The 25,675-nt window shown below is 47.8% G+C and overlaps 2 protein-coding genes and 1 long non-coding RNA gene across 4 annotated transcripts in view; all 3 read left to right on the forward strand.

The window, feature by feature from the left end:
• The window catches only part of LOC101936793 (scavenger receptor cysteine-rich type 1 protein M130-like), a 153,831-nt gene that overhangs the window by 55,570 nt on the left and 72,586 nt on the right, over positions 1-25,675 (forward strand). The window lies entirely within an intron of this gene.
• On the forward strand, positions 231-23,356 carry LOC101933679 (antigen WC1.1-like). Its single transcript, XM_065578714.1, has 8 exons — positions 231-548; positions 628-942; positions 9,155-9,463; positions 15,601-15,636; positions 16,007-16,144; positions 19,014-19,109; positions 22,058-22,141; positions 23,256-23,356. The coding sequence occupies exons 1-8, from the start codon at positions 338-340 to the stop codon at positions 23,354-23,356; spliced, it is 1,290 nt and encodes a 429-aa protein (XP_065434786.1). The 5' UTR covers positions 231-337.
• Positions 24,158-25,655, forward strand: LOC135977518 (uncharacterized). Its single transcript, XR_010594984.1, has 2 exons — positions 24,158-24,437; positions 25,227-25,655. It is a non-coding gene; the product is annotated as an uncharacterized LOC135977518 (long non-coding RNA).

The following is a 25,675-nucleotide window of genomic DNA, read 5'->3' on the forward strand; positions in this document are numbered from 1 at the left end:
CCCTTCTGTCAAGCTCAGAGGTTTGCAATCCTTATAGCACCTTCCACTTATAGAGTGAAAAGAATAAGTGTCTTCTGACAGAGGTTGTTCCCTTTAACACTGTGATACACTCTGATCACCGGGTTATACCTTCTTATTGAGAAACAGTCCATAATTTCATGTGCCTTCTGTATTATTTCTAATGTATAACAGAGTATTATTCAGTGTATTTCCCATCTCTCTGAGCCCAGGTCGCTCTGAATCACTCAGACTGCTGAATGGAGAGAGCCGGTGCGATGGGAGAGTTGAGATTTCCCTCCGTGGTGTGTGGGGCAGAGTGCTGGATGACCAGTGGGACATGAATGATGCCAGCGTGGTGTGCAGGGAACTCCAGTGCGGAGTTGCTGAGAAAGCTTATAACCCCGCTAAGTCTGAGCGAGGAACAGGCCCCGTGGAGCTGAGAAGTGTCCAGTGTACAGGAAATGAAACTTGTCTGAGTCTCTGTGACAAATCCATGTCTGAGGCAGCCCAGCCAGGAATTGCTGAGGACGTTGGTGTTGTTTGCTCAGGTGATTCATTTCCAAATCTCACAAACATTCTCTGTTCAGTAGGAAAATACATATTAACAGCTAGGATCTATCCCTGCAGGGAGCAGGCGGATCAGACTGGTGAATGGGACAGGTCGCTGTGCCGGGAGAGTGGAGATTTATTACAATGGCAGCTGGGGGACAGTCTGTGATGATTCCTGGGATCTGTCAGACTCCAATGTCATTTGCAAACAACTGGGATGTGGACATGCCATCAATGCAACTGTCTCTGCTCATTATGGGCAAGGATCCGGGCAGATCTGGCTGGATGATGTGAACTGCACTGGGAACGAATCCAATCTCTGGGACTGTCCTTCCGGGAGCTGGGGCCAGCACAACTGCAGACACAAGGAGGACGCGGGAGTTCTCTGCTCAGGTCTGTTCTGTGAATGCTCTTTTGAGCCGTGTTACCAGGGGTTTTAATGGAGGGAGCAGATGTTTAAGGAGATCGCTGAGAATGATACTTTCCCTGACTGTCTCTGCCTCCCTTTCCCTTTTGTAACTACCTACCAGGGTCACCATTAGAAAGTCCTCAGCTCCTACCCAGAGTATTGGAGATATTGCAAGATTTCCCTAATGTTAGAATGCTGCGTCTCAGGTATTTGAAGAACACAGCATCATGGAAACCAGCGACTGAAAAGGATGTAGGGTCCTAGTAGAGAAATAACTGAACATAAGCTCCCAGTGCCCTGTGTGGCAAAACGGGCTAATGCGAACCTTGGATGTATAAACAGGGGAGTAGTGAATAGGATTGGGGACTAAATGTTACTGTTGTGTTGGCACTAGTGAGACGGGTACTGGATACTGTGTCCAGGTCTGATGTCCACAAAAATTGGAGAGGGAGCAGGAAAGAGCCACAAAAGTGGTCTGAAGGCTTGAATAAAAGCCTTACGGTGAGAGATTTAAGATGCTGAATCTGTTCAGCTTATCAAAATGATCAAGAGGTGACTTAATTACGGTGCATAAGTTCCGTCACAAGGAGAACATACACTTACTAAAGGGGTCATTAATCTAATGGAGGAAGGCAGAACAAGAGTTGATGGCTGGAAGCTGAAACCAGACAAATTCACATCAGAAATAAGGCCCAGGTTTTTAACAGGGAGGGTGATTAACCATCAGAACAAACTACCAGGGAAATGCAAAAAGAACAGGAGTACTTGTGTCACCTTAGAGACTAACAAATGTATTAGAGCATAAGCTTTCGTGGGCTACAGCCCACTTCTTCGGATGCAGCCCACGAAAGCTTATGCTCTAATAAATCTGTTAGTCTCTAAGGTGCCACAAGTACTCCTGTTCTTTTTGCGGATACAGACTAACACGGCTGCTACTCTGAAACCTACCAGGGAAATAGTGCATTCTGCATATCTTAAAGTCTTCCTGTCTAGACTGGATGCCTTTCTGGAAGCTATGCTTAAGTCAGACTCAAGTTATTAGGCTTTATGTAGCTGTTTTACAGAAGGTCAAACTATCACGCTGTTTTGAGTGGCTCACAGCACTGAGTGCCCACCTCAGCGCAGATGGTGAGAAACAAGGCAATACCCCAAACTGGCGGTGTGTCTATAAGTAGATTTAACCAAGACAGTAACAGATGTGAACTCCTGGACCAATGTTCCCTCTAATTTTTCACATCCATGTGTGGAATGAATGATGTTATGTGCATCGGTATAGAGGTGATGTGTGGTGCGGTGGGGCTGAGGGGTTTGGACTGTGGGAGGCGGCTCAGGGATGGGGCAGAGGGTGGTGGTGCATGGGGTGAGGGCTCTGGCTGGGGGTGTGGGCTCTGGAGTGAGGCCGGGGATGAGGGTTTTAGGGTCATGAGGGGGCTCAGGGCTCGGCAGAGGGTTGGAGTGTGGGGGCTGAGGGCTCTGGCTAGCGGTGAGGGCTCTGTGGTGGGGCTGAGGATGAGGGGCTCATGGTGAAGGACAGGGTCAGGGCTGGGGCAGAGGGTTGGAGTGTGGGGGATGAGAGCTCTGGCTAGGGGTTAGAAATCTGGGGTGGGCCCGGGGATGAGGGCCTCATGGTGCAGGAGGGGGCTTAGGGCTTGGGGCAGAGTGTTGGAGTACGGGGGGTGAGGTCTCTGGCTGGGGATGTTGGCTGTGGGGTAGGGCCATGGATGAAGGTTTAGGGTGCAGGCTGCTCTGGTGCTGCAGCAGGAAGAGAGGACTCCCCCCCTCTCTTGCTGCAGCAGCCTGGGACCAGGGGAACATAAGAACATAAGAATGGCCATACTGGGTCAGACCAAAAGTCCATCTAGCCCAGTATCCTGTCTACCGACAGTGGCCAATGCCAGGTGCCCCAGAGGGAGTGAACCTAACAGGTAGTGATCAAGTGATCTCTCTCCTGCCATCCATCTCCACCCTCTGACAAACAGAGGCTAGGGACACCATTCCTTACCCATCCTGGCTAATAGCCATTAATGGACTTAACCTCCATGAATTTACCCAGTTCTCTTTTAAATGCCGTTATAGTCCTAGCCTTCACAACATCCTCAGGCAAGGAATTCCACAAGTCGACTGGGCGATGTGTGAAGAAGAACTTCCTTTTATTTGTTTTAAACCTGTTGCCCATTAATTTCATTTGGTGGCCCCTAGTTCTTGTATTATGGGAATAAGTAAATAACTTTTCCTTATCTACTTTCTCCACATCACTCATGATTTTATATACCTCTATCATATCCCCCCTTAGTCTCCTCTTTTCCAAGCTGAAAAGTCCTAGCCTCTTTAATCTCTCCTCATATGGGACCTGTTCCAAACTCCTAATCATTTTAATTGCCCTTCTCTGAACCTTTTCTAATGCCAATATATCTTTTTTGAGATGAGGAGACCACATTTGTAAGCAGTAGTCAAGATGTGGGTGTACCATCGATTTATATAAGGGCAATGTAAGGGAGTTGACTCCTGCTGATTGTCCATGGGAATTAGCTCATCCCAGCTCAGGAGCGCCCTCTGCAGGCCAGTGATCCACTACTGCTTGGCCCCTGTGTCCCTCCCTGCACTCCAATGCCCTTTTAGCTGGGGTGCTGTCCCTCTGGCAGTACCCCCACACTCTGGGTCTCCCCACCCAGGGGAACCCTCACCCACTAACCCCACCTCGCCTCGCCTCAGTGTATGGCTACTGCCAGTCACCATCTAGCCCCACTCCCTGGGGCAGACTGCAGTATACGCCACTCATCACAGGCAAGGTTGGGTTTGGACCTGCGGCTTTTGCCTACCCCTGGGCTGCCCTCTGCAACCCTCAGTGACTATTAGCCCAATGCTAGGCCGCAGCCTGGGGAATTCCAGGCTGGAGTTCCCCAGTTCCTCTGCCTTTCCCCAGGCCTGCTCCACTCAGGTACCCTGTCTCTAGCTCCCTGCAGCCAGGCCCTTCTCTCTCTGAATGCAGAGAGAGAGAGTCTGTGTCTACCCCTGGCTTCCCTGTCTTTATAGGGCCAGCTCAGGCCTGCTTAGGGTGTGGCCCAGCTGCGGCTGCTTCCCCAATCAGCCTAGTAGATTTTCCCCTGCCCCAGCCCTCTCCCAGGGCTGTCTTTAAACCATTCGGGGCAGGAGCGGGTAACCACCCTGCTACAGGCAATAATATATTCTCTGTCTTATTCTCTCTCTCCTTTTTAATGATTCCTAACATCCTGTTCGCTTTTTTGACCACCTCTGCACAGTGCGTGGATGTCTTCAGAGAACTATCCATGATGGCTCCAAGATCTTTTTCCTGATTTGTTGTAGCTAAATTAGCAGCCATTGTATTGTATGTATAGTTGGGGTTATTTTTTCCAATGTGCATTACTTTACATTTATCCACATTAAATTTCATTTGCCATTTTGTTGCCCAATCACTTAGTTTTGTGAGATCTTTTTGAAGTTCTTCACAGTCTGCTTTGGTCTTAACTATCTTGAGCAGTTTAGTATCATCTGCAAACTTTGCCACCTCACTTTTTATCCCGTTCTCCATATCATTTATGAATAAGTTGAATAGGATTGGTCCTACGACCCTTGGGGAACACCACTAGTTACCCCTCTCCATTCTGAAAATTTACTATTTATTCCTACCATTTGTACCCTGTCTTTTAACCAGTTCTCAATCCATGAAACGACCTTCCCTTTTATCCCATGACAACTTAATTTACATAAGAGCCTTTGGTGAGGGACCTTGTCAAAGGCTTTCTGGAAATCTAAGTACACTACGTCCACTGGATCCCCCTTGTCCACATTTTTGTTGACCCCTTCAAAGAACTCTAATAGATTAGTAAGACATGATTTCCCTTTACAGAAACCATGTTCACTTTTGCCCAACAATTTAGGTTCTTCTATGTGTCTGACAATTTTATTCTTTATTATTGTTTCAACTAATTTGCCCAGTACTGGCGTTAGACTTACCGGTCTGTAATTGCCGGGATCATCTCTAGAGCCCTTTTTAAATATTGGCATTACATTAGCTATCTTCCAGCCATTGGGTACAGAAGCCGATTTAAAGGACAGGTTACAAACCATAGTTAATAGTTCCGCAATTTCACATTTGAGTTCTTTCAGAACTCTTGGGTGAATGCCATACGGTCCCGGTGACTTGCTACTGTTAAGTTTATCAATTAATTCCAAAACCTCCTCTAGTGACTCTTCTATCTGTGACAGTTCCTCAGATTTGTCACCTACAAAAACCGGCTCAGGTTTGGGAATCTCTCTAACGTCCTCAGCCGCAAAGACTGAAGCAAAGAATCCATTTAGTTTCTCCGCAATAACTTTATCGTCTTCAAGCACTCCTTTTGTATCTCGATCATCCAGGGGCCCCACTGGTTGTTTAGCAGGCTTCCTGCTTCTGATGTACTTAAAAAACATTTTGTTATTACCTTTTGAGTTTTTGGCTAGCCGTTCTTCAAACTCCTCTTTGGCTTTTCTTATTACATTTTTACACTTAATTTGGCAGTGTTTATGCTCCTTTCTATTTACCTCACTAGGATTTGACTTCCACTTTTTAAAAGATGCCTTTTTATCTCTCACTGCTTCTTTTACATGGCTGTTAAGTCACGGTTGCTCTTTTTTAGGTCTTTAACTGTGTTTCTTAATTTGGGGTATACATTGAAGTTGGGCCTCTATTATGGTGTCTTTAAAAAGCGTCCATGCAGCTTGCAGGGATTTCATTTTAGTCACTGTACCTTTTAATTTCTGTTTAACTAACCCCTTCATTTTTGCATAGTTCCACAAATGCCACAGTGTTTGGCTGTCAAGATGTTCTTCCCACCACAGGAATGTTAAATGTTATTATATTATGGTCACTATTTCCAAGTGGTCCTATTATAGTTACCTCTTAGACCAGCTCCTGCGCTCTACTCAGGACTAAATCGAGAATTGCCTCTCCCCTTGTGGGTTCCCGGACCAGCTGCTCCAAGAAGCAGTCATTTAAAGTATTGAGAAATTTTGTCTCTGCATTTCGTCCTGAGGTGACATGTTCCCAGTCAATATGAGGATAATTGAAATCCCCCACTATTATTGAGTTCTTAATTTTGATAGCCTCTCTAATTTTCCTTAGCATTTCATCGTCACTATCACTGTCCTGGTCAGGTGGTCGATAATAGTTATATTCTTATTAGAGCATGGAATTACTATCCATAGACATTCTATGGAACATGTGGATTAACTTAAGATTTTTACTTCATTTGATTCTACATTTTCTTTTACAAATAGTGCCACTCCCCCCCTCCCCCCCCCCCCCCGCACGACCTGTTCTATCCTTCTGATATATTTTGTACCCTGGAATGATTGTGTCCCATTGACTGTCCTCAGTCCACCAGGTTTCCGTGATGCCTATTATATCAATATCCTCCTTTATCACAAGGCACTCTAGTTCACCCATCTTATTTTTTAGACTTCTAGCATTTGTGTACAAGCACTTTAAAAACTTGCCACTGTTTATTTGTCTGCCCCTTTATGATGTGTCAGATTCTTTTTTATGTGAATGTTTATCATCTGATCTGGCCCTTACATTATCCTCTTGTATCCTCTCCTCCTGACTAATAACTAGAGAATCTCTATCAATAGACTCTCCTCTAAGAGAAGTCTCTGTCCGATCCACGTGCTCCTCTGCAGCAGACGGCTTTCCCCCATCTCCTAGTTTGAAAACTGCTCTACAACCTTTTAAATGTTAAGAGCCAGCAGTCTGGTTCCACTTTGGTTTAAGTGGAGCCCATCTCTCCTGTATAGGCTCCCTCCATCCCAAAAGTTTCCCCAGTTCCTAATGAATCTGAACCCCTCCTCTCTACACCATCATCTCTTCCATGCAGTGAGACTCTGAAGCTCTGCCTGCCTACCTGGCCCTGCGTGTGGAACTGGGAGCATTTCTGAGAAACCACCATAGAGGTCCTGGATTTCAGTCTCTTCCCTAGCAGCCTAAATTTGACCTCCAGGACGTCTCTCCTACCCTTCACTATGTCATTGGTACCTACATCTACCACGACCTCCGGCGCCTCCCCAGCACTACACATAAGTCTATCCAGATGCCCCTAGAGATCCGCAAACTTCGCACCAGGCTGGCAAGTCACCATATGGTTCTCCCGGTCACCACAAACCCAGCTATCTATGTTTCTAATGATCAAATCTCCTATTACTAACACCTGCCTTTTTCTAATGACTGGAGTTCCCTCCCCGGGAGAGATATCCTCAGTGCGAGAGGATACCCTAATACCATCTGGAAGGACGGTCCCAACTATGGGAAGGTTTCCCTCTGCTCCCGTTGATTGCCCTGCTTCCCTGGGCTTTTCATCCTCCTCAACAGCGCAGGGGCTGTCTGACCGGAGGTGGGACTATTCTACAGTGTCCCAGAAAGCCTCATCAACACCCCTCTGCCTCCCTTAGCTCCTCCAGTTCTGCCACCCTGGCCTCCATAGTCCGTACGTGGTCTCTGAGGGCCAGGAGCTCCTTGCATTGAATGCACACATACGCCACCCACCCACGGGGCAGGTAATCATACATGCTGCAGTCAGTGCAATAAACTGTGTAGCCCGCACTCTGCTGCTGGGCTTCTGCCTGCATTGTCTCCTGCAGCTATCTAGATAATGAAAGGGTTTTGTTTAAATCAAGAAGTTTTGAATGTAGTTTAGTTTACAGGTTTTAAAGAACAGCAAGTGAACCTTGCCTCCTTCCCACTCCCGTTCCGAACTCCCTTGCGAAACTTCCTGTTAGCAGCCCCTAGAGGTACCTCTTTCCCCGATGCGGCAGCTCCGGGGCCAAGAGAGAGGTGCCTCTCCCCAGCCATGGCAGATCTAGGGCTGGGGCCAGGGGAGAGGCGCCAGTCCCCGGCCACAGCAACTCCGGGGCTGGGAAAGAGGTGCCTCTCCAGCCCAGGCCCCTGTGGCTGAGTGCCTATGCGGCCCTTGATAGCCTGCTGTGCGGACACATGGCCGTGCAGCTTAGAGGAAACTTAGTCCTGGATCACTATATCTATCTTACCATGGAGTCACAAACAGTCCCCTTAGACTCTCCAGTCAATCTTGTCACCCGGACAAACTGGACTTAGTTATAATTGATCATTTACTCCACAAATCACATCACATTCAGGTTGCTCCAGTCCCAAGAGACCAGTCACTTACCCCAGACCAGTTGGTACCCTGGATCTTACATTAAAGACAATGCCTGTAGCCAATCCTGTAATAAACTATATACAGGTTTATTAACTAGGAAAAAAGAAATAAAAGGGTTATTTACAGGTTAAAGCAAGCAACCATCTACACACAAATGAGTTACCATTTACATCCTAGGAGTGACAGAGTTGTAGTGATCTGTCAATTCCAAATGTCCTTCAGCGCTGACCCAGGGGTAACCCTTTGGGGTCTCTGGCTTCAGTTTCGTGTCTCTAGCCCTGTCATAGTTCAAACAGACAAAAAGATGAAACATCTTCATATATACTATTTTTATTTTCCTCTTCCAGCCTTCAAAGCGATGGGACGAGGCCTTCTGCACGTACTGCTCCATGGGTGCGATAAGGCCATTAACCAATCCTTTATATTGTGATGATCCTTGATGGCCCATCTGATTTTGATAGTCCTCGGGGATGGATGGGGGGCGGGGGATGATTCCTGTGCCTGAGTTCACAAGTTCAGAGCCAGCATTTTCAGTTATAAAGCAAAACTTACATATTTTCTTGTATCATGGACAACAGACATTACAAGTGAGATTAATGCCTGCAGCAACTAACCACCATTTTGTAGAGTTTAAGCACAAAATACATTCTTAAAACACCAATATCTGTTCTGAGCAAAAGTGACCTGGTCTGGTCTCCAGCTACGAGATTGTCAGTTCTCAGCTAAGGCCTGCAGCCTGGGCAAGAGCTGGCGTTTGGCCTGCCAATGTCACAATCCTTCCTGACCTTTATCTATTACAATCTGTATGTAGCTGCTGGTAAATGGTGGCCTTCCAGAGATGCCCATTGTATTTCTAAGGGGCCTGTGGTGTCTAAAAGAGTATCTCATTCTTGGAGTGGTTCTCTAGCAGTTGCTTCTGCAGAATGATGCACAGGATTGTTAGCAATCGCTGGGATTTCACTCTTCACACCCCAGTTCATTTCAGAATCAAATGATTTAAATTCCCTTTTTGTGCATTTGCTTCTAGAATTCACAGATCTGAGGCTGGTGAGCGACAGTGACTGTGCTGGGCGGCTGGAGGTTTTCTACAATGGGACGTGGGGCAGTGTTTGTTCCAATCAGATGTCTGGAGTCACTGCAGCAATTGTATGCAAACAGCTGAACTGTGGAGACGGAGGATATATTGAAGGAGGATCTGAATATGGAAAGGGTCCCACATGGCTGGACCATGTTGCATGCAGTGAGCAGCACAGCTCCCTCTGGCAGTGCCCATCAGACCAATGGAATCCAAAGTCATGTGATAACCGAGCAGAAGAGACCCATATTTCTTGCACTGGTAATTCTGAAACTACCAGCATGTGCACGTGCACACATGCATGTATGTGATGTGTTCAATTAAATGAAGGGTTAGGATAGAACTTGTTAAATATCAGGGGGTAGCCGTGTTAGTCTGTATCTACAAAAACAACAAGGAGTCTGGTGGCACCTTAAAAACTAACAGATTTATTTGGGCATAAGCTTTCGTGAGTAAAAACCTCACTTCTTCGGATGCATAGAGTGAAAGTTACAGATGCAGACATTATATACTGACACATGGAGAGCAGGGAGTTACTTCACAAGTGGAGAACCAGTGTTGACAGGGCCAATTCAATCAGGGTGGCTGTAGTCCACTCCCAATAATAGATGAGGAGGTGTCAATTCCAGGAGAGGAAAAGCTGCTTCTGTAGTGAGCCAGCCACTCCCAGTCCCTATTCAAGCCCAGATTAATGGTGTTGAATTTGCAAATGAATTTTAGTTCTGCTGTTTCTCTTTGAAGTCTGTTTCTGAAGTTTTTTTGTTCAATGATAGTGACTTTTAAATCTGTAATAGAATGACCAGGGAGATTGAAGTGTTCACTTACTGGCTTATGTATGTTACCATTCCTGATGTCTGATTTGTGTCCATTTATTCTTTTGCGGAGGGACTGTCCGGTTTGGCCAATGTACATGGCAGAGGGGCATTGCTGGCACATGATGGCATATATGACATTAGTGGATGTGCAGGTGAATGAGCCCCTGATGGTGTGGCTGATGTGGTTGGGTCCTCTGATGCTGTTGCCAGAGTAGATATGGGGACAGAGTAGGCAACGAGGTTTGCTACAGGGATAGGTTCCTGGGTTGGTGTTTCTGTGGTGTGGTGTGTAGTTGCTGGTGAGTATTTGCTTCAGGTTGGGGGGTTGTCTGTAAGCGAGGACTGGCCTGCCTCCCAAGGTCTGTGAGAGTGAGGGATCATTTTCCAGGATAGGTTGTAGATCATGGATAATGCGCTGGAGAGGTTTTAGCTGGGGGCTGTATGTGATGGCCAGTGGTGTTCTGTTGTTGTCCTTGTTGGGCCTGTCCTGTAGTAGGTGATTTCTGGGTACCCGTCTTGCTCTGTCAATCTGTTTCCTCACGTCCCCAGGTGGGTATTGTAGTTTTACGAATGCTTGATAAAGATCTTGTAGGTGTTTGTCTCTGTCTGAGGGGTTGGAGCAAATTCGGTTGTATCTTAGGGCTTGGCTGTAGACAATGGATCATGTGATGTGTCTTGGATGGAAGCTGGAGGCATGTAGGTACGTATAGCGGTCAGTAGGTTTCCGGTATAGGGTGGTGTTTATGTGACCATCACTTATTTGTACTGTAGTGTCCAGGAAGTGGATCTCTTGTGTGGACTGGTCCAGGCTGAGGTTGATGGTGGGGTGGAAATTGTTGAAGTCCAGGTGGAATTCTTCACATCTCAGTGTAGGCAGATGTAAATTCTTAACACAAGATGCAAACATATTTTCACAGTCTTTTATATAAATAAGCATTTCTCGGATTAACAACAAACATGGAAGTTAATCAATTAATTATAAAAGAGACCCGTGTTACACAGTGCGCTAAGGTAGTGTGAGAGCGAAGAAAAGCCTCTCCCTATAGACCATCATTAGGCAGCTCTGTGGTTATTAATCCTTTTGGGATGAACAATCAGAGATGGGCCCAGGCTGTGCAGTTCGCTTCAAGACTGGAATCCCCCACAAGTCTGTGTGTATGTTGGCCTGTGTGTCTCAGTAATAGTTGAATAGCAAATTAATTTGGTATGAAATGACCCAGAGTTCACATTTCAGTTCATACAGTGCTGAAATTAGGGATTGAAAATACAGATAAATTCTACTCCCACATCACACACACAACCCAGTGCATTCACTTCGGCTTTTTCTCTCCATAGGAAAAAAAGCAAAACCAACTCAGAACCCTGAATGCCCAAACTCTACGAGCTGCACAGGTATCTCTGCTTCTCACTGTCTCCCTCTTGGTCCCTGAGGACCTCCCCAGTTGTCTCAGTAACATGTGAGGTTTCTGCATTTCCAGACCGGGAGAAGTTACGCATCGTGAGAGGAAAGGACAGATGCTCGGGGAGAGTGGAGGTTTGGTACCGTGGCTCCTGGGGAACAGTTTGTGATGATTCCTGGGACATGGCGGATGCTAACGTTGTGTGTAAACAACTGGGCTGTGGATCTGCTGTATCTGCCCCGGGCGAGGCTGCATTCGGTGAGGGGACTGGTTCCATCTGGGTGGAGACGTTGAACTGCAGAGGGACAGAGTCATCTCTCTGGGACTGTCCTGCCAAGCCCTGGGGTGAGAGCAACTGTGATCATAAGGAAGATGCTGCCGTGAATTGCTCTGGTGAGTGACAGGAGATGTTTCTGCTACATGCTGTAATTTTCAGGGAGGAGGATGGATCAGCCCACCCACTCCTTGACACCATTGTGTTGCTTCCCCCTGTGTTGCTCGTTAATCTGATGGACCTGCCGATAATGAATAAAGATGAATGCCCTGGGAGCAATGTGTCAGGCAGACAGTTTGTCAAGTAGGAAAGTGAATGTTGAAGCCCTCACAAAATGCAGAGGCTTTTCTTAACTTGAGAACTGAAAAAGAGCCAGATACCCTGCATGGGTTTGAAAGTGACAAGAGCCTAGCGACTGACCAGAGCAGCGCCAGGTTTGAAGTGATGAGGAGGGTCTGTGTCATGAAATCTGCACTGAGGACTCTTCCATCACCAGGGTAGCGCTGGCGCAGGTCTGCCACCCGGCACAGCAATGCTGAGAGGTGCCAGTGTAGACCCGACCCACTGCCCTCAGCCCCTACCCTGACCCTGTTCCCTCAGCCTCCCCCGCAGTCCCCCTGTACCTCCCACCCCGAACCCACTGCCCTCAGTCCCTGCCCCCGTTCCAACAGCCTCCCCCACAGTCCCCCTGCTCCCCCCAACCCACTGCCCTCAGCCTTGCCCTACCTCAAATCTCTTCTTCAGCCTCTCCCGTCATCCCACCCCCATCGCTCCCCCTGCTGTCCCACCCCCTCAACTTCCCCCCATTCCAGTCCTGCTCCCCTCTGTCTCATCCCCTCCAGACCCTGTCCCGCTCCCCAACCCCCTGATCCTCCCCAGCCCAGCCCTGCCCCATTGTCTCCTCCGCCCCGCCCCACTCTACATAGCTCTCTCTACCCTGTCCCATTCATGCTCCCCTCAGCCCCTACCCTACTCCCCCCATCCCAGTCCTGTCCCATCCCCCTCAGCACCCCCGACTCCCCCAGTCCCAGTCCTGCCCCCCTCAGTTCCTCCACCCTGCTTCCCCTGGTCCATCCCCACACACCCACTGACTTCCTCGACCTCCCTCCCCCGAATCCCACTGCCTGGACCCACACCCGTCCCACTCAGGACATGCAGGAAAAAGAAGCAATGGGCTTAAATTGTAGCAAGGGAGATTTAGGTTAGACATTAGGAAAAACTTCCTAACTGTAAAGGTAGTTAAGCACTGGGCAAATTACCTAGAGAGGTCATGGAATAGCAGTCATTGGAGTTTTTTAAGAGGTTAGACAAACACCTGTCAAGGATGGTCTAGTGTTGTTATTACTCAGTCCTGCCTCAGTGCAGGGGTTTGATTAGATGACCTGTTGATGTCCCTTCCAGTCTTACATTTCTGTGATTCACACTGAATTGCCTTGTGGCACTGTCTAGTAGTAGTGGCACACAGTTCTCTGACATGCAGGTTTATAAAACTGTAGTTAATATACAGTTTAGAGCATAACAGTTTTAAAGCTCTGCATGTTCAGACCAACTGAGCTGAAAATAGTGATCTATAGTATTCAAAACTATTAAGATGTGGGCTGAAATAAAATCAGCATGAATTGCTCAACAATATCAATGGAATCAGCATTGCGCTGCTATATATTGTAAAACATTACAGTGAAATCTTGCAAGTACTACATAGCAGGCCGCCTTGCCCAAGTGGTAACTAAGCATAACATCTTCCTGTTTCAACATTCTTAACTTGTATCCCATAGCTCCTAGAAGTTTGTTTTTTTTTCCAAATATTGAATACTGCTAAGTTATGAGTTTTAACAGTTTTTTTTTCTTTTAAACCACAGCACTGAATGTTATTCTAAAATTGTTTTCCAAATATTCTTAAACTCCCAGTTTATCCCCCGCTGATGTTCATTGTGAAAAGTATTGCAGGTCTAATAATAATATTTGGCACTTTTGTAATTCACTCTCCAACATGTGTTTTGTGCCCTCCTCTGGTGGATTTTTAGAGGATAACTGTATAGCTACCAGCTAAGGGAGTTATATCTTGAACTCAAGTAGTAGAAGCTCATGCTTTTAAGTCTGAATGGCTCGGGTTCAATCTTTGGTGAGTAGCTATGATGGAGGTTGCTACACTTATAATCCCTTTAATGAGAGGTTCTGAATATGCTTTGTTGTAGGCAGAGCTAGCCTATAGTTAAGCAACCGAAAATTTAGAATGGGAAGTGTTGAAATGTTGGGAAGCCTTATAATTTTGCCAGTCTGGAACGAACATCCCATCTGAGGGATGGGGGCGGGGAGAGAAGAGAGTGAGACAGGACCCGGAAACTGGGACAAGGAATCCAGAGTGGTAGTGGGGGGCAGTTGAAATCAGATGAGGAGCTGGGGCTGGTTAGACAGCAATAGGATAGACATAGACTGGAGGGGACGGGGAAGAAGGGTCTTTGACTACTAGAGACCACTCCGTTCAGGAGCCTGGAATAGACCCAGGATTCCTGAGTTTCACAGTTCTTCTTCTGTCAGCAGATATCTGTGAAACCCAGTGGCAAAAAGTGTCTCATCCCCCTATAGAACTGATCTATCACATATAGGATGACAACCTACTGCCTCTGCCATCACTTACTCCATTAACTCAAGTGGCAGAAGTCTGTGCAGTGGATCTAAAGGTTCATCGGCAGGGTTGGAGCCATGCGAGTTTCATGATGATTCCACATGCCAGAATTTCTGGGGCAGTTCAGTTTTGATTTTTACAACAAAACCTGGGGAAATGCATACAGAAATAGGGTGACCAGCTGCCTAAATAGGGGACTCTCAAGCAGGAGTAGAGAGGTTATTTTATCTCTGTATTTGGCACTGGTGCAACCACTGCTGGAATACTGTGTCTAGTTCTGGGGTGCACAATTTAAGATGGATATTGATAAATTGGAGAGTGTTCAGAGAAGAGTCACAAGACTGATTAAAGGATTATAAAACATGTCTTATAGTGATCGACTCAAGGACCTCAATCTATTTAGCTTAACAAAAAGAAGGTTAAGAAGTGACTTGGTTATAGACTGTAAGTATCTACATGGGGAACAAATAGTTAATAATGGGCACTTCAGTCTAGCAGAGAAAGGTAGAGCATGATCCAACGGTTGGAAGTTGCAGCTAGACAAATTCAGACTGGATATAAGCCATACCTTTTCAATGGTGAGAGTAATTAAGGATTAACAATATACTAAGGGTCATGGTGTTTTTCTAAAAGCTTTTTCTAAAAACTATCCTCTAGGAATTATTTTGGGAAAGTTCTATGTCTGTGCTATACCAGACCAGGTGATCACCGGATCCCTTCTGGCTTTATAATCTCAGAACTAGGTACATCAATTCACACGCAAAATTCTCATTGAATTCAATAGGTGTCCTTGCCCTGTGGCTTGTGGTGCGGGCTGCAGCAGGGGCCATACAACCCCTCTCGCAGCTTCCTAGGGCCCCCTCTCATGGCTCTGTGCACCTGTGTCTGTCGTTGTCGTCCTCTCCCTCCTCCCCCCGCCCCGCCCCGCTCGCCCAATGTGTTCTGATATTTCACTCTTGCGATCTAGTCACCCTAGGAGCATCATGGATGCTGTGGGGTGGAACCTTTGTGGAGTCAGATTGGCTCAGACATCAGCCCACATAACCCTGCATCCATCACAGACCCAGTGTGCTGGTTTGTTACTCGTGTGCTCATCACCGCACAGAGCACAAGGGACTTGGGCCCTAAATCACTAACAAACAGGCCCTGTGCTGCTGTGAGGGAGTTTGTGGAGGTGACAGCTGGAGACAACCAGGGACTCTCAGAGGTGAGGTTCCCCCCAGGAACAAACACATCACCTCAACCTCGCTCCAGACTCCAACTCTCTCCCTTTCCCTTTGCAGGTGTGACAGAGAGGACAGATTCTCCAAATACCCCAGGTAAAGCATCCCCCTCGTCCCATCAAGGGTTAAATTTCCCTGGTGCTGGGTCACAGAGGAGGAGCTGCAAGCTGCAGCCTGAGGGAAGGAGCTCCTTTCCATGGCCTGTGACATCTGAGGGCGAATGACACCCAGGTGGGAGCTGTAGGCCCTGCTGAGCCAGAGGATTCCTGTCTTCTGGCTCCAGCTGACAGGGCAGAGCCCATGATTTAAACAGCAACCTGTGAGCTGCCCCCATGGAGCAGAGACTGTGTCCCAGCCCATTACCCTGCTGTCCTGGTCCCTACAATGAGTAACTGGGGAGCTCCCTGCCCCGCCCCCCAACTCTCACAGGATAATCTCTCCCTTTTGCCTGTTCATTTCCATCCAGCTCCTCCGCGCCGCCCTTCGACCGACAGTGGGAGAGTCACGGTGCCTGTGGTCATCTGCATTATCCTGGGGGCCCTGCTCTGCCTGGTCTTAATCATCCTCGGGGTGCAGGTGCGAAGTGCCAGGGCACAGCGCAGAGGTGGGTCCTTATTGGTGTCACTGTGTGAAATGCCTCTGCAATAGCAGGGGGGCTGCAGGGTATCAGGGTGAGGGGTGATACCGGGCTGCATGGGGTGGTCGGGGGTGTCTGGTAACTCCTCTCTCATTTACTATTTTATTAACTGTTTGGCAATTGAACAGCCCAGCCATGAAATCTGGTGATGATACTAGCTAGGGAGCGTCACAGTTTCAGAGAAGCTGCATCTGTATCCCCCCCACCCTCCAGTAATCCATTCCAGGAGTTCCTACTCCGGTATCCATCCATCACTTGTCTCTGGGTGGGAACCCCCTGTCCCACCTCCTTGTGGCCAGGGTTTTTTAATACTGCACAGCCCCCTGCCTTCCACTGTGATACCCCCAGCAAACCAGTCTGCCCACAAGCCAGCCCCCATGCTGTGCTTTCTCCCCAAGGGCTATGAGCAGTGATTTGCCAGCAGTCACAAGTTACCAGCCAGCTCTCTCTCAGCAACCTGGTAGACCACCATCTGTCCAATGATTCAGTGTTGGGATCCCCGTGGTCAGAAGGTCCTGCCCATTTGCTGAATCAAAATGAAGGCCCTGAGTCTGTTTAAACTCAGCCTTTCATACCAGAAGCCTTTCTTTGTCTCTTGGGCTCTGGTAACCCAGTTTGAACCAGTCTGTGTAAATCACCTTGAAGGGTGTTACCTTTCTGGAGTTGTTACAATCTCAGTGATTCACCTTAATCATGCCTCCTCCCCACCCAGCCACCAACCCCCACTGTTTTTTCTTCCTGAAGGAGCTGTGGTACCCCTCCCAAATGCAGAAGAATATAAACCATTCATAGATTTAATACAGTGATTCCAAAAGATACTGCCTGGGGCTGCAATATCTGTCACAGGGCGGGGTTCTGAATATCATGAGTAGAGACATCATGGAAAAGGAACCTAGAGAAATTGGAAATATTGTCAGGAAAAAAGTGTATTGGAATCAAGCTGTGGTAAATAGTTGTGAAGAGAGTGATCCAGTAGAAAAGACAATCTTAGGAAGGAGAAGTGCAGGAAAGGAGCATTATACAAGGAGTAAGGAGCATTGTATTGTACTGAAAGCTGGCACTTTTAGGGGATTTTACTTCTATAAAACACTGCACAAACATTAGCTACCAGCTCCTTGGAAAGAAGGTAGAGAACGGGATTGCCATCAACATACACGTAACATTCACTACTTTGCAGTAAGACAATGACTATAATCAGACCTCATAGTTCAGGGCTTCAGCCAGTCGCCTGCAGGGGTCAGGAAGGAATTCTGGAAAGCCCCCATATTTGTGTTTTGTTTTGCTTTGCTTTGTTTCTTGCCCTTTTCTGAAGCATCAGACATTAGCTACAGAGGGAGCTGTGAGACTGGATGGGCTGGACCAGTCCTCTGAGGTGGTTCAGAGATACCTCTTTCTAAGATATCTGTCTGGTGTGTCTTTTCCACATGCTTAGGTTCAAACTGATTGTCAGATTTGGGATTAGGAAGGAATTTTCCCCCAGGTCAGATTGGCAAAAAGGGACCTTGGAGGATTTTCATCTTCCTCTGAACCATGGAGCATGGATCGCCTGCCAGGATTATCTAGGCCAGGGGTCGGAAACCTACGGCACGTGTGCCAAAGGTGGCACGCAAGCTGGTTTCTGATGGCACGTGGCACGGGTTGAGCCGCTCAGCCCACCACCACTTTGGGGTTTCCGCCGCCGGCTCCTGCCAGCCAGGGTCCCACCGCCGGTCCCACTCAGCGCCCACTGCTGGCCTGGGAGAAGGAACCCCAGGCTGGTAGCAGGCTGAGACCCCGGCTGGCAGGAGCCGGCGGCTGAAACCCCAGAGTGGGGGTGGGCTGAGCCGCTCAGTCACTGCTCTGGGGTTCCGGCTGCTGGCCTCTTGCCAGCCGGGGTCCCCGCCTCTGCAGCCCCACTCCCCTTGCTTCCAGTTGGAGTTCCAACGCGGGCCCCCTGACAGACAGGGTCCAGGCCTCCGGCCCTGCTCAGCCCTACCAGCCGCCAGCTTCATTCACCTCAGCTGCCAATCTGGGGTTCCAGCCACTGACCTCCTGCCAGCCAGGGTCTGGATCTCCAGCCTTGCTCAGCCTGCTTTCCGGCCTGACCCTAACCCTAACCGTAGTTTGGTTATATATTATATATAGACTTATGGGGAGAACTTCTAAAAAATGTTAAAATGTATTACCGGCACGCGAAGCCTCAATTTAGAGTTGTATAAATGAAGACTCAGCACACCACTTCTGAAAGGTTGCCGACCCCGATCTAGGCATCTCTCACCTAGTCAGTTCCCTGCCATTGCAGGGGCCTTGGGCATTGGTGGTACCTTCGTCACTCCTGCTTTCTGCCTGTGGCACACAAGAGTTTATTCTTCTGAGACTGAAATGCTTTAGTCTAAGGGCATCTTTAGGCTCAAACCTAGGGGTATCTGGGTGAAATGCAGTGGCCCCTGTTATACAGGAGGTCAGACAAGATGTTCTAATGGTCCCTTCTGGCCTTAAACTCAATTTAAAAAAAAAAGATGTTATCACCATTTTGCTGATAAACAGCATCATAGGGTAATAATTATTTAAACTGCTCCAAAGGGGAATAGCCCGGAATAATGGGATGAGATTAAAAAGGGAACATTTAAAATGAATGTGAGGAAGCTTCCAGACAGCGAACTAGCCCTGGGAACCATCATCAAAGAGCTGTTGTGGAAAGAAACCCTGTCACCTGGCTCATTTCAATTCCAGCAGTGGGAATGTGCTGTAGGGTTCAGGCTCGCACTGTGCCCCGGGGGGAGGGGCTGGATGATCCCATAGGGTTTCCTATCTCTGGTTTCAATGACCCTGTACAAACCCTGACCTTTGTTTTCAGGTTCCAGAAGACCCTTGGATCCCTTCTCTGAGGCCGTGTATGAGGAGATTGATTATAACCTGATGAGAGAGAAGCAGGAGATGTTCAGTCGCTCAGGTCTGTGTGTCTCACTCTTAACAGGGAGCAGCTATCTAACGCCCTTTCCATCTGGGGCCCTGACCCAGAGTTAAATCACTGCAGCTTCAGCCCTGTGAGCTTGTCATTGGAACTGGGCACAAGTCTTCATTACAAAATGTTTCGGTGAAAAATGCAGATTCACAGACACTGAAACATTTCACAAATTCCTGTCAATTTCACCCAATTGTTCCAACCACACACAGAACAATTCATATCATTTCAACACTTTCTAAAGAAAACATTTTGTTTTCTTCAATTTGATAGTACTTTTCCATTAGAAATTTCCTTTAATTTTATCTATAAAAACAAACAAACAAAAATTAACTAGTGTCTAAAAGAACACCAAATAGTTTCAGTCAACATTAAACTTTTTTTTTACTTTTTCATTTGCCAAAAATTTTCCAACATCATTTTTGGCTCAACTCAAAACCATCTTGGAATTATTTTGGTTTTTTTTCCCCAATGGCCAGAGAACCAAACAATCTTGTTTTTTTGCCAAGCTCTAGCTGTGATAGCTGGGTCTGTGATGAGACCAGCAATTACTCATATAGACTGATGGAGACGGGCTTCCTTCCCACCATACACTGTGAGTCCCAATTCTAGGGATAGTTAATATCCTATCTGCCCATCCTGAAGCCTTGGAGTATAACCAGAGAGGGGTCAGGAAAGCGACTGTCTGGGGCTAGGCTAAACTATCATTTGAAAACTACTCCGGAGCATTGGAGCAGGGGATGTTCTGTGCCCTCCTCCCACCGCAGCCACTGGACTATGGGGAGGCGCCACTAGGACCCAGAGTGTAGAAAATTGCATCTGCTGCTGGTGCATATGTCTTCTCTCTGCTCCAGATGCACAGAGATGGTGGAGTGCTGTGCTGGAGGAAGTAGGGCACAAGAGACATAACAGGCAGGCAGAAGAAAAGGTGAGAGGGAATAACAGAAAGCAGCAGGAGCTGCAGGGAGAGAGAGGAGGAGGAGCTTCTTATGTACGTCTCTAGCACCCCCAGGAGCCTGGATTGATTAACACCAGCTTCTCAGGGAGCTTCCTGTTTCCTGCTGCTTCCCTGAACCCACTTGAGGAAAACAGGCAGTCAACTGATGTAGTAGGAGCCAGTTAGGCCCTTAAGACGCTGATATCTTCCCTCACTCAGGCCCTGCTACCAGCCTGCTTATTTGTCCCCTTCAATTGAGTGTTGAGAGCCACTATAGCTGGCACAGAACAGCAGTCATGAGTGAAAGAAGAAAACGCCCCTCTGGGGCAGCATTCAGAAAAAGAAAGAAAGCAAAGGAAGCTTTTCTAGCTAAGCAGGAAGGAGCTCTCCTGAGATACATAGACACAAATGTTCACGGTGAGCCTTCCAGCCCCAGTGAGGATGTGAGTGGTGAGGAGATGCCTGATCTTCCAGTTAGCCAGAGTAGCCTGTAGCCTGGCAGCTACTGCAGCATCCATATCTCCATCTCAAATGGATGTAACCATGCACATTCCTGAAGAAAAGTGTAGATCAGGGAAGAGTGTGGTGGAGGCGCAAGAAACAGCTGCTGCTGAGTTTAGTTCCTTAAGTCTAGATGATCCAGGACTGTGCACCCACTTGAGCAGTAGCCTGAGGGACTTCTTGTACTGCATGGGCCACAGCAAGTGAAAAACTTCATGTTCCCCAAAGACAATGAAAATAGAAGTTTCCATCCAACACATTACTGGCGTGAAATCCCCAATGGTGACAAAGTGGAGAGGCCATGGCTTATGTACTCAAAACCCCAGAATGCTGCATTCTGTTTTTCTTGCAGACTCTTCCAGTCTAATGTTCCAGCCACATTGGGTTCTACAGGAACAAAGGACTGGAAAAATCTGGCTAGAAATCTGGCATGCCATGAGAAGGCAGCAAATCACCAGAGAGCATTCCATAGTGGAAAGAGCTTGAGATGAGACTAAGGTTAAAGGCCACCATAGGTGATCAGCATCAAGAGAAGATTGCATCAGAGTCTCTTTACTGGCAAAATATTCTGAAAAGGCTCATTGCCATTGTGAGAATGCTTGTTACCCAAAACCTAGCACTGCGTGGCACTTCAGATCAGCTGTATGTGCCAAACAATGGAAACGTCCTCAAAACTGCGGAGCTGATGGCTGAGTTTGATGCTGTACTCCAAGAGCATCTAAGAAGAGTCACCACCCAAGAAATGAACACACACCACTACCTTGGAAAAACAATTCAAAATGAGATCATACAGTTACTGGCAACAAAAGTCAAAGAGAAGATTGTGGCACATCTGAAGTCAACAAGATATATTACTATGACAAAGTGGGTATTCACCCATGAAAGCTTATGCTCCAATACTTCTGTTAGTCTATAAGGTGCCACAGGACTCTGTCGCTTTTTTACAGATCCAGACTAACACTGCTACCCCTCTGATACTTGACACCATGCAAGGCACTGCATTTAGTTGTATGGAGTGGAAATCCATCTGACGAAGTGGGTATTCACCCATGAAAGCTTAAGATGGTTACAGGGAATCACAGATTCTGCTTGGGCCTGTCTTGGCCTAATCTGGAAACACCCCAGAGAGCTGATTGACTGATTCAGGGGGGAGGCGGGTATTTCCCTTAAGAAGGAGGAGTCCCCCCTGTGGCTGAGGAGGCCAGAACCATTGTGGAACTTCCCTGGACCAGCAGCCAGAGATGTGCCCTTCACTCACCCCAGCATCTTTCAGGTCAGATTGTAGCATCCCCTCAGTCACATTTACCACAATAACATGGAGATTTCTCTTGGGGAGTCTGTGTCAGCTTCTCACCGCTCAGAGTCGCTGTGAGTCACCATCTCCTGTAGACGAAGGAATAGACTGAGACTGGAAATCCTGCTCCTGGCCCTGGATGTGTTCCAGTCCCACAGTTCAGCTGTTCTCAGTGTGATGAATTTCTGGTTCTTGTCTCTCCAGTCTCCTATTCAGATGACTCTGTGATGAAGCTGCAGTATTACACCGGGGACAGCGAGGGGGAAAACGATCCTGGATCAGAACAAGGTAACGGGGGAGGGGCAGACTCAGGCCGAGAGACCCAAATCTGGACAAAGAACAAAATATCTATGACGCTTCCTGCAGTTGCAGCCATTTCCCCTCACACGGTTCCCAATGTACACAGTTGGGTGTAATCCCATTGAACAGGATTTCTGTCAGAATCTCAGGATGGGAACATGTGACCATCTCCTGAGCACACACTCCTGGGAGTGGCTCCCAGTGACCTCCCCAGGTGAGGAGCTGGAGGAGACGGGTCAGTCGCTTTGGGTGGAAGGCGTCAGTGCCCAGCAGGGCTCGTCTCTAACCTCTGAGAGAGATCAGAAGATTGTCCTATGTTATAATTACAGATGGGCTCAGCCCAACTCACTGATCCGAACCCACCAGAACATTGCGGGAGGGGGATTTGCAGATTCTGACCCCAGCTCCTGATGTCAGTTTTGTAGCTGACACCTGTTGCTATAACAAGCTGAAGCAAAACCCTGGATCTGAACTTCCTGGCCTGGGCCCATCTCTAGTTATAAACAGGGCGGCATTTCTACCCCAGCTGCTCTCAAGGGAGTCCATGATTTGGGCCCTGTGGGAGTTTAGCCTGTGGCTGGGGGAGGAGACACTGAGCAGATGAGCCAGTTCTGCTGAGAAGCTGGAGCGCTGCCAAGCTGAGCCCTGGGCTGCCTGAGGGGCTAGTGGAGAGCAGGAGCTCACAAAGGATCAGGCCAGTGACCTCCCAGCGGGAGCTTTAATTCCTGCAGAGGGGAGGTTCCCCCTCCCCAGTGTAACAGGAAAACTCAAACCTGTCTGCAGAGATCAGCTGGATTCACACAGGCCGGCTCTGGCCTGGCAGCGCCCGTGTCCCAACCTGTTATCTCAGCACAAGCCCAGATCCTGCTCCCACTGAAACACATACAAGAACTGCTGTTGCATCCTGCAGGGACAGGATTGACCCCTAGTTATTTCTGGGACTCCTGTTTCACTGTAGTTCTCTGGCTTGTGCCCTTCTCACCATGGGCCCCTGCGACTTCCCCTCACACGTGCCATGATACACAGCTCTAGTTATAAGGGTCACCTGTGCTGAAGAGAGGCTGCTGGTGCCATGGGCTGAGTGTGGTGTTTGCTGTTTCAGAGGGAGCTTCCCTGGGGGGGTCTCAGCTGGATTACGATAACGTGGAGGAGCCTGCCTTGAACGACGTCCCCCAGACTCCAGACGGCCGAGGTGAGCAGTGAATCCGCCCCCTGGAAGCAACGTCACCCTGACGAAAAAATAACTGTATTTCCAGTAGGACAATAGTGCTTTGTTAAGAAAACCAGGAAGTTCACCCACCAGTATTGTCTACTGGCGTAATGCTGGGGGCACTGACCAGGTGCATTATAAGAGCTGTGTGGAGGCCCAGGGGTAGGGAAGCGTGTGATGTCCTAGGTCATGACAGAGGCCCATTGCGGGGACGGAAGGAGCAGTTTACTCAGGAGCTGCCCACACGGTACTTGGCTTAGATCACTGCCCTGTGACCCTCACTGTCATGAGCACCAAGGTTACTCACTAGTTGTAAAGAGGGAGCATCGAAGGAGAGACCTTTACATAGGAGCAATGTTCCCTGCCAGCCTTTCCTGACAGACACACTGTGACGGGAGGGTGTGGGGGGTGGGGGACATAGAGATTTTACACCCAAAGTCCCATTTCTGACCCGTATTAGCTGGGTCAGCTCCTAGTGGTGTCAGTGCATTGGAGACTGATGGCAGTTTATGGGGTAAACCTTATCAGGAGAACACATTGAAAAGACATTTTAAAATATTATCAAATTTAGGAAGCCAGGAACAAACTCTAGACAATTCCAAGTCATTTACATTTGTAATTATTGTAACCAAATGCTTTGTGGAGCAATCCCTCTGGACTAGATCCCGGTCACCTCTTTCTACAACTCCCCGTCTCTCTTGTCATCTGGGAGCTCTAGGATCCTCACAACCAGCTATTGAAATGTATCAAATCAATGATCTGTAAATCCCCTCAATCTGAGGGTTCCAGAGGAGGGCTTCTCTTACCACCATGAGGGTGGAAGTGCTGAGAGATCCCCAGGGACCAGTGAGGCTGGTGCATCTGCAGCATGTAGTTTAATTCTGTCTTCACTGTGAATATTCTCTTAATTACTTCCCATCTTCATGTCAGATGCCCCTGCCCTGCCTGGAGATGTCCCAGGGGCTGGTTATGATGATGCCAGAGAAATGTCTGACCCTGAAGATGACCCTAATTTGGGGCAGAATGATGAGGAAGGCCCTGGGGTGAGTGACAGGAACAGGGATTCACAGACAGGTGAGTTTGCACTTCACAGTTTCTCTACAGAATGGGATGGGTGGAAATGTGCATTACACAGCAAAGGAACATACCTGACCAACCTAATGCCTGTGGAAAAAAACTCTCCTTCTCTCTTCTCTTCTTTCCCTCAAAGCAGAGGCTTCAGTGCTTGCAGTGGGGACAGGAAAAGCAGAAAGGTCCCTCAATCTCTAAATTCAAATCCTTGTGTGGCTGCCACACCCTGGATTACTGGATTCCCACCAGTTTACTGTGCGTGTATCTTTTGGACAGAATCTTATAAACCAAAGTCCTGTTACTGATGTGTAAATTTTAAAGAGCCCATGACACTTCCTGTAAAAGTCAGGCTTTGCCCATTATCCTTGGCCAACATCTCCCTTCCCCATTGTGTCATGAGCAGAGACACCACCAGCCACCCCATAGGAAATGGAGTGGCAATCAAATGTGCATTACTTAGTACTTGATAAGAACAACGTGCTTATGTTTGTGATTAGCGCAGAGTGAATTATACAATGCCCTTAAGGAACAGCTACTTCCTGGAAGTGATTGGGTTTTGTACATGAAGTGACAGGTGAATATAGTTCTCACTTGGCAACTGTAAATGGTCTGGAAACCAAGGATTTTACTTCCAGAATATGTACAGAGATGATGGATTAAAATTTGTCATGGACCCAATGAGAAGAACGAAGAGGGAACATTTTCTAACCCATACCAGAGAGTGCACTCCACCCTTGCTATGTAGCCATAAAATGGATCCACTGACTGTATGTGTCTCCCTTTGTATTTTAGGCTGGAGTCTGCACTCGCTAAGGAATGAAGGTGTCTCTGTGACAGAGAAAGAAACCCTGTTCCTGCCTCCTGGAGACCCAAGTTATGATGACGTGGGACATGGTGACTTTGGGGGATCAGTATCAGAACAATGTGATTGGACCAAATAACCTTGGGATGATGTAAAAGCTTTGCCTCTTTCTCTGAGAAATGCTCCCTCTGGCATGATGCCCAAAGACAGTTCCTGCCTGGTAGATAGACAAAGCAGGGGTTTCTATAGAATTTGTGTGAAGATGCAGGAAATTCAAATGCGAGTGGGAAAAGGTTCACAAATTTCCTCTGTGTAACTTCCCATTGATTGGCCAGGATGGAAGTTTCCTGCTTTTTTATCCCTGTAATTTCTTCAGGTTCAATTTGTGCCTTTTTCTTATTGAATCCTTTCTGAAAGTCTTCCCCGTAGTGTAAGTTTT

The sequence above is a fragment of the Chrysemys picta genome, unplaced genomic scaffold, assembly GCF_011386835.1.
Source record: "Chrysemys picta bellii isolate R12L10 unplaced genomic scaffold, ASM1138683v2 scaf1, whole genome shotgun sequence".
Taxonomy (NCBI): Eukaryota; Metazoa; Chordata; order Testudines; family Emydidae; genus Chrysemys; species Chrysemys picta.